The 9,129-nt window shown below is 42.4% G+C and overlaps 1 protein-coding gene across 19 annotated transcripts in view; it reads right to left on the bottom strand.

Moving 5' to 3' along the window:
* Nucleotides 1-206: 206 nt before the first annotated feature.
* The window catches only part of SP100 (SP100 nuclear antigen), a 132,093-nt gene continuing 123,170 nt past the window's right edge, over nt 207-9,129 (bottom strand). For all 19 annotated transcript variants that reach the window (XM_034955327.4, XM_055109192.2, XM_034955331.3 and 16 more), the window contains 5 exons: nt 6,450-6,565; nt 4,836-4,956; nt 4,460-4,531; nt 3,799-3,942; nt 207-2,996 (listed from right to left, as the gene is read on the bottom strand). In XM_034955327.4, coding sequence (XP_034811218.2) covers nt 2,886-2,996; nt 3,799-3,942; nt 4,460-4,531; nt 4,836-4,956; nt 6,450-6,565 — 564 coding nt within the window. In that variant the 3' untranslated portion in view covers nt 207-2,885. The remainder of the gene's footprint in view (nt 2,997-3,798; nt 3,943-4,459; nt 4,532-4,835; nt 4,957-6,449; nt 6,566-9,129) is intronic.

Raw genomic sequence — 9,129 nt, 5'->3', positions numbered from 1 at the left:
TGGTAATCAGTGACAAAATTACATATAAATAACAGTAGCTTTGTGTAATAGGCAATAATCAGTAATAAAATTCAATGGGAAAAGATTGCTTTCACAGCAACAACAAAAAATACAAAACTGAATAATTGGGAAGATATAATATGATCCTTTATAGAAAGACTTTATGTTATCAGTTGTAAGTTTCATTCTAAATTATTCAATAAGAGAACTTGATAAGACAATTTTATTATTAAAAATTTTTTTTAATGATCCATTTATTTACAATTAAAAAAACTTTTAGGTTCAGGGGTACATGTGAAGGTTTGTTATATAGGGAAACTCTTGTCACGGGTTTGTTGTACAGAGTACTTCATCACCAATAGGTACTTTTTCTGCTCCTCTCCCTCTTCCCATCTTCCACCCTCAATAGACCCTAGTGTCTGTTGTTCCCTTCATTGTGTTCATGAGTTCTCATCATTTAGCTCCCACTCACAAGTGAGAACATGTGGTATTTGGTTTTCTGTTCCTGAATTAGTTTGCTAAGGATAATAGCCTCCAGCTCTATCCATGTTCCTGAGACATGATCTCATTGTTTCTTATGGCTGCATACTATTCCATGGTGTATATGTACCATATTTTCTTTATCCAATCTGTTACTGATGGGCACTTAGGTTGATTCTGTATCTTTGCTATTGTGAATAGTGCTGCAGTGAACATTTGCATGCATGTGTCTTTATGGTAGAATGATTTATATTCCTCTGGGTATGTACCCAGTAATGGGATTGCTGGGTGGAATGGCAGTTCTGCTTTTAGCACTATGAGGAGTTGCCACACTGCTTTCCACAGTGGTTGAACTAATTTACACTCCCATCAATAGTGTGTAAATGTTCCCTTTTCTCCACAACCTTACTAGCTGTTATTTTTTGACTTTTTAGAAAGAGGCATTTTGACTGGTGTGAGATGGTGTCTCATTGTAGTTTTAATTTGCATGTCTCTAATGATCAGTGATATTGAGCTTTTAAAACATGCTTGTTGGCCGCATGTGTATCTTCTTTTGGAAAGTGTCTTTTCATCCGGGCATGGTGACTGATGCCTGTAATCCCAGCACTTTGGGAGGCCGAGGTGGGTGGATCACCTGAGGTCGGGAGTTCAAGACCAGCCTGACCAATGTGGAGAAACCCCGTCTCTACTAAAATACAAAATCAGTCAGGTGGTGCATGCCTGTAATCCCAGCCACCTGGGAGGCTGAGGCAGGAGAATTGCTTGAACCCGGGAGGCAGAGGTTGTGGTGAGTCAAGATCACGCCATTGCACTCTGGCCTGGGCAACAAGAGTGAAACTCCATCTTAAAAAAAAAAAGTGTCTTTCATGTCCTTTGCCCACTTTTTAATGGGGTTGTTTCTTTTTCTCTTGTAAATTTGTTTAAGTTCCCTATAGAAGCTGGCTATTAGACCTTTGTCAGATGCATAGTGTGCAAATATTTTCTCCCATTTTGTAGGTTGTCTGTTTACTCTGTTGATTGTTTCTTTTGCTGTGCAGAATCTCTTAAGTTTAATTAGATCCCATTTGTCAAATTTTGCTTTTGTTGCTATTGCTTTTGTCTTTGTCATGAAATCTTTTCCTGTTCCTATGTCCAGGATGGTATTGCCTAGGTTGTCTTCCAGAGTCTTCCTAGTTTTTGATTTTACATTGTCTTTAATTGATCTTGAGTTGATTTTTGTATATGGTGTAAGAAAGAGGTCTAGCTTCAATCTTCTATCCCAGTTATCCCAGCACCATTTATAAAATAGGGAGTCTTTTTCCCATTGCTTGTTTTTATCGACGATCAGATGGTCATAGGAGTGTGGTCTTATTCTGTGCTCTTCGTTCTGTTCCGTTGGTCTATGTGGCTTTTTTTTTTTGGTACCAGTACCATGCTGTTTTGGTTACTGAAGCCCTGTAATATAGTTTGAAGTGGGGTAACATGATGCCTTCAGCTTTGTTCTTTTTGCTTAGGATTGCCTTGGCTATTTGGGCTCTTTTTTGGTTCTGTATGAATTTTAAAATAGTTTTATGTAATTCTGTGAAGAATGTCATTGGTGGTTTGATAGGAATAACATTGAACCTGTAAACTGCTTTGGGCAGTATGGTCATTTTAATGATATTGACTGTTTCTACCCATCAGCATGGGATGTTTTTCCATTTGTTTGTGTCATCTCCAATCTCTTTGAGCAGTGTTTCGTAATTCTCATTGTAGAACTCTCTCACCTCCCTGATTAGCTGTATTCCTAGGTATTTTATTCTTTTTGTGGCAATTGTGAATGAGATTGCCTTCCTGATTTGGCTCTTGGCTTGGCTATTGCTGGTGTATAGGAATACTAGTAATTTTCGTATACTAATTTTGTATTCTGAAACTTCTCTGGAATTGTTTATCAGCAGAAGGAGCTTCTGGGCTGAGACTAGGGGGTTTTCTAGATATAGAATCAATGTTGTCTGCAAACAGGGATAGTTTGACTTCCTCTTTGCCTATTTAGATACCCTTTATTTTTTTCTGCTTCCTGACTGCTCTGACCAGGACTTCCAATACTTTGTTGAATAGGAGTGGTGAGAGAGGGAATCCTTGTCTTGTGCTTGTTTCCAAGGGTAATGCTTCTTTTGCGCATTCCATATAATGTTGTCTGTGGGTTTGTCATAAATGGCTCTTATTATTTTGGGATATGTTCCTTCAATACCTAGCTTATTAAGAATTTTTAACATGAAGGGGTGTTGAATTTTATTGAAAGCTGAAAAGACAGTTTTAAAATGGCAATGATAAATTTTGGAGAATTGTGATGTGGAGTTTCCACAGGAGCAGTCAGAGATTAGTGGGACCACAGGCACATTGCGTAGCTAGCTGCCAGAGGATCTGAAGGGAGGAGATAAGAATGGCTAAATAAACATTATAATGTTCTTGCTTGTTTCCTGAATTGCAAAAATGTTTCTGAAATTCTTCTCAAAGATGTCCTGTACTTGAATTCCCAGTCTGGTGAATTTATCTTCCTAAAAAAGCAAAGAAAAAAACAATATAGCAATTATGCAATGAGCTGAGACACCCAGTGTTGCAGATAATCTGGGGCCTCATTTTAGGTTATCCCAAATGTTAAGTGAGAATTAATCTAGTTAAGAGTTGCTTATGTTCCTTGATAATTTAATTATTTATCTTTATCTGGAAGACAAGTTGAAATACTACTACACTGAAATCTAATTTCTGATCAAAAGCTTATGGATTAATTTAACTTTTAAAAATTCTACTTGTGTGATTTTTATGCACAGCGTTTTCTGAGTAACCTTATGATAGTACAGAAATGTTTAAGGCCCTTTAATAATGTCTTCCTTTTCCCTTTACTCTCACCCCTTGACATAATCCTTGTTAATTTCTGAAATAGTGCCAGGAAGTTCAGATGTAAAGAAATTCAATATTTTGACATTTGAGACCTTTGATTTGGTATCTTCCTCTAGAGAAGAGAAACACTTTAAATGCCTTTAAAGTGCACTTCTATTTCCAGTAGAAACAAATGAGTCTGCAGCCTACTGTTCTCTATGGGTGAAAACAAACCATCTAGAAATGAGTCAACTCTGAGGTTATATATAGGACCATGTTTGCAATGGCACCTTCCAGTTTGTTGTTATTTTCTCCACATGCACTACAGGGCTTTTAGGATACTTCCAGGATTTGTAGTTGTATGGGCTTGTCATATGATAAGGGCGATTGTAACATTTACCTGACATGAAAAGATGACAGGGAAAGTGACTTTAAAGTGATGTAATCGAAAGAGAAAAAGAAGCAGGGAGAGCCACTCACCCTGTAAAATTCCTTGTGGTTATGAAAGATGAGACGCATGTCCTGCACAAACCCTTCTACTCGGGTGTACATCTGCTCATTCAAACTTCTCTTGACTTTGTTTAACCACATGGGCTTCTGTGGGCCCTGAGACCCCTCTCTGTTCTGTTGAGTAAAAGACCAAAATGAGGCTATCAGCCCAGTGCCATAGACTCCCACTATTATGGAATAAAGGTTTGTGGGGTTCCCCCAATCCATAGGTCAAAATCCTAACCCCCCTGTGAAGGTACCAGGAGGTGGGACCTTTGGGAGGTCATGAGGTAAGAAGGGTTGAGCCCTCATGAATAGGATTAGGGCTCTTATAAAAGAGACTCTGGAGAGTTCTCTCCTTCTCTTTCTGCCACTCAAGAACACAGGGAGCAACCCTGTGTCATCTCTGCCACCTAGAAGACAGCCCTCTCCAGAACCGGACCCTACTGACACCCTGATCTTGGACATGCAGCCTCCAGGACTGTGAGAAAAACATTTCTGCTGTTTAAGCCACCTAATCTATGATAAATTTCTATAGTAGCCTGAACTAAAAACTCATCAACAAGCCAAATAGAATGGCACCTTGTACCATGGGATTCAGATCACAGATTTGACAAATGCCCGTATAAGCATTTTTTTGGCTGTTACTTACATAATATGGTTCTGAGGCGAAAAAGCAGCTTTTCGAATCACAGTAGACCTTCAAGAGGAGGAATTCACATTTCTGCAAAAGATGGAGGCCATTTCAAATTAAATGCAATTTAGAGAGAAAGAGCTCATATGAGTGCCCAAAGAGAACACACGACTCCCAAACCTGTGGACTCTTTGAAACAAACATGGCATGGGGAGTTTCTTTGGACCAGGATTTTTCTTTGGAATATGAATTGTAGCGTTAGGTCATGGAGCAAAGCACACCACAGGCCAGCAGTTTGCTTTTGGGCTCCATTCCTTGAGCACTTTGTAAGACTGTGCTTCTCCTGCCCAGGTGAACAGAAAGGAAAAGGCTTCAGGTTCACATTTCTACTCACCAACTGCTCCTCAGGCAGCATCTGCCTCGTCAGGACTTCAGATTCCTGATGACCTGATTGGCTTTCTGGGCATCTTTCCTGAATAGTCTTTATCCTGCAGAAGATGCAACTCCACGGGTTCCTGAGAGATGGGGCATAAAGTGAGCAATGGCAGGTTCTGTGAATCAGCCACCATTCCTACAGTTGTTCAAGTCCTCTGCTCAAGAATGCCTAGTGGTTTCCACCTTGTATCCAACTTCTCTCTTGGAGGCCTCTGCACTAGAGCCCCATTTGGACTCAGTAGCCAAAGGCATGCCCTCCTACCAATAGTGATAGCAGGGGTGATCATCTATTGGCTGAAGTGCCCCATGAGTGACAGAATCTCATTCACCTCAAAACTTAGGGTTTCCATCTGAGCCACTGGGAACTTGATAATGAGCACTGTTTGCTACAGTTATTGGAAACGAGTACCTTAAGCACAAAGTGTTGGGCCTCTACAAGTCAATCAGATCACAGAAAAATCAGAAAACAAGTTCTTGTTTCTCAACTTTGCTGAGTAAGCACAGAGCACAGGCTATAAGCATCCTCTCCCTTGGCCCTGCCATATCTTATACCTAGAATCTGTGCTGCAGAAACTTCTTGAAAAGGAAATCTCCAGAGAGGTGTCAGATATCTTTCATTTGTTCCTAGATTCATTCTCCAACCTTCTCTACTAGGCTGTCTGTGCTAGGAGGCTCTTGATAATCAGGCAAGCACAATGACCCATCCTAGTGATGCCAGCATCCCCTTGGCCATGTAGTGCTTGCTCAAGGAGCCTGTTACAAAGTGCTCCTTTGAGAGCACTTTGCATCTCTGGTGCAGAGATAGGGGCTATACAAGGGCTCAACCAAAAAGCTGATTTTTCTTCTGCCTCTGCAGATTGGCCAACTGGTCAAAAGCAGAGGTTTATGCTGATCCCCTGAGATGACACCCTGGGAGCAGGTGGGTCACAGTAGCCTCCTCCATTATGGAAGGGCAATGCTCTGCCCTCATAGAGTCAGACACATTCCTGGTAGAGATCATCCTCTCAGCCTTAACAATTCTGTCCACACACCACTCACAGAGCACCTTATCAATCTCCGTGGTATCCTGCACACCATCACCTCTGTCCAAAGGCACATTTTTTAGCAAAGGAAGTGAGCAGGGGACTCACACTTGCAGAACTCACAGGTCTCAACATGTGACCTGTGACCCAGGGTCAGTTGGCTTGATAGACTGCTGCAGCACTGGCTTTACCAGCTGTGTGATGGTCCCACAGCAGGTGGCATACGCTTTAAACCAGCAGGCAGTGTATGATGGCATCACCCCATTAGAGAGCATGGGTCTGGGAGCCAAGTAGGGGAGGTAGAAGTTGACACCTCTTACTATTGCACTCAATAACCACTTGAAGAGTTTTTGCTTCCCATTAATCTGCTGCTACCAGCACTGTTCAACAGCTCTGGATAATACTTGTGGATCTTGATGCTAAGGAGCCTGCTCCTTATGCATCAAGAAACACATAACCAGGTACAGAAACTCTGCAGAGTACTCATGAGTGGCAGGAGGAGCTGTACCACAAGAAGGAAGGGCTCAGGGAAGGGGACATGTCTTACTCACTTGTTGGCTTCCACGGGTGGGATGTGGCAGCGCTCATGAAAGGATCTTGGACAAGTGTCGCAGCAGAACAGCCGTCCCCATTTGTTGCACACCTCACATATATTTGAGTTTTCCGGCTAGAAGGGGAGATGTAGACATCACCGGGATCAGTGAGACCCTTGGACCCTAGAATATGTGACCTTTTTATGTATCAAGGGCACACTTGTAAATTTCTCTCCTCAAAATATTAAGGATTGCTGAGTGGAGATCTCAGAAGACATTTTGGTCTGCGGCAAAGTTCAGTAGATAGTGGCTGTGTGTCAGGCCAGAAAAGTTTTCTTTATGAAACCAGAGATTCTGACATGATGACTAGTGACAAAAATAAGATGAATTAGAGATTATTTGAGCAATTTATTAAACAGCTGGGAAAACCTGGCCCAGAAATAGTGTCTTTTCTAGCTGTCTACATCGTATCCTTTAAACTGACTTGTCAAAGGGTGATTTACTGAGAATTTAATATGATGGAATAAACTTCTGAGATATCACTGCAACCCACACTCTTGCCATAGCAAGAATGAGTTGAAGAAAGGGCTTGGGGAGGAGTTCCTAGATGTCAGTTCTTTTCCTGGAGGGCTCTGGGCCTGCAGCAGTACCTCTGGGATGGAAAAACCGTGGGCAAGATGACCAGGTGGGCACCAGGGAGTACAGGGCTTTTTGCTTTTTGCTCTGGGAACCTGGAGGAAGAGTCCCCATGACTTAGTCCCCATGACTTAGGCATGTAAGGTGTTGTAATTTCTCTTCCTCTACAAAGTCACTATACAAAGAAGAGACTAAAGTCACATAAATAAAAAAAATTCTAGGCTGCAAGATATATCTTGCCCATGTGTTCCCTTTCAATGGCAGGATTTGAGTGGCCTATTAGGAGCCATTTCTTGGGCACATCTCCAAGGGGGGTGCCTGAGCTTCCCCTGCAGTGGGGCCTTGTAACTGTTTTTCCTTTTTGTTGTAACAGATGAGACTCATCGATGCTGACCACTATTTTTAGGCTGCTGGGTCAAGGTTTCTGATACATCATCCTATAAAGTACACTGCAAGTGGGCCCCAAGAAAGAATAAATACCACAGGCAAATCCTATGTTTGAAGTTCCATTGTCTAGAAAGCCTGCAAACTTGATGTATGTCTCTTTAACCTTTTTAGTAAGAATTTTTTTCTTTTGTTTAGAAGTGGTTCTCAACTTGCTCTGTAGTAGAATCCCCTGGGAGCATTAAAAAAAATCTCTGGAGCCCCATTACCAGAGGTTTTGATTCAGTTAGTCTGGGTTGGTGTATAGGCATCAGTATGTCTTAAATATTATCCAGATGGTTCTAATGTGCAGTCAATAGTTGAGAACTCTGGCCTCTAATGCAGTGGTCTCTGGACCAGCAGCAGCAGCACCTGGAACTTGTTAGAAATGTACAGCCTTGGGCTCTGCCTCTCACTTACTGAATCAGAAGCCTAGGGGTAGCTCCTAGCCAGCTGTGGTCTATGAAGTCCTTCAGGTGGTTCTGATGGACCCTACACAATTGTGGCAATTGTGATTCAACTGTATTGCACTACAGTGACTCACAACTTTTCTTGTGCTAGAAAAACACAAAACACCAGAGGAGCTTTGGAAACACCAATTCTCAGGCAGCACCTCAGACCAATAACATCAGAATCTTTGTTGGGCGGTTGAGGGGGGGGATCCCCAGGTGATTGCAATGTGCAGCCAAGGTTGAAAACCCACATTACAAAGTGGTTTCTCCTGAGTAAGGGCTGGGAGGTCAAAAGTAGAGTCATTAACAGCCTACAAGTTTGTCTAGGAAAGTTTTTGAAAAGGGGTGAGGACTTCTTTGCTGGAAGAGTTGCCTTTTCCTCTTCACAGAGGGCTTGGCTGTGGGCTGTAAGAAATGGCCCTATGGGTCTCCCTTAGTCATCAAACAAGTTATGCAGACCCCAGAGATGAGAGCTGTTTGACTACTGAAGGGTCTCACCTCCAGCAAAGAAACAGAAACAGTGTGGATTGATCTAGATCTTGCTAGGGAAGAGCATTGGCTAAGAAAATAGAGGGCATGGCAACTTCTTTTCTATCCCCTCTCAATTAGTGTCCTGTACCAGTCCAGCTGCATGGCATTTTTGTTTTGAGACAGGGTCTCACTCTGTCACCTAGGCTGGAGTGCAGTGGTGCGATCACAGCTCACTGCAGCCTCAACTTCCTGGACTCAAGTAATCCTACCACCTCAGCCCCTGGAGTAGCTGGGACTACAGGTGTGTCCTACCATGCCTGACTAATTTTTGGTATTTTTTGTGGAGGTGGGGTTTTGCCATGTTGCCCAGGCTGGTCTCAAACTCATGGGTTCAAGTGATCCTCTTGCCTCAGCCTCCCAAAGTGCTAGGATTGCAGGCATGAGTCACTGTGCCTAGCTTACATGGCATTCTTACAGCAAAAGGTGCTCCTTGCAGTTGTGCAAAAGGCTGACCCTGCCTAAAATGCTCATCTCATTGCAATGAAAAGAATCAAAATGTGACTTTGTTTAGACAGGGAAGTCACCCATGATTTTGTTATTGAAATACCAGGGGTTCAGTTTAGGTCCTGCTGCTTGCCACGCAGAAAGCCAATCACTGAGACAATGAGTATTGCCAAGCAAGAAGGCTTTAGTCAGGTGCTGCAGCCAAGGGGATG

The sequence above is a fragment of the Pan paniscus genome, chromosome 13, assembly GCF_029289425.2.
Source record: "Pan paniscus chromosome 13, NHGRI_mPanPan1-v2.0_pri, whole genome shotgun sequence".
NCBI classification, from domain to species: domain Eukaryota; kingdom Metazoa; phylum Chordata; class Mammalia; order Primates; family Hominidae; genus Pan; species Pan paniscus.
The sequence above is the reverse complement of the archived record's forward strand: the minus strand, read 5'-3'. Positions and strand labels throughout refer to the sequence as shown.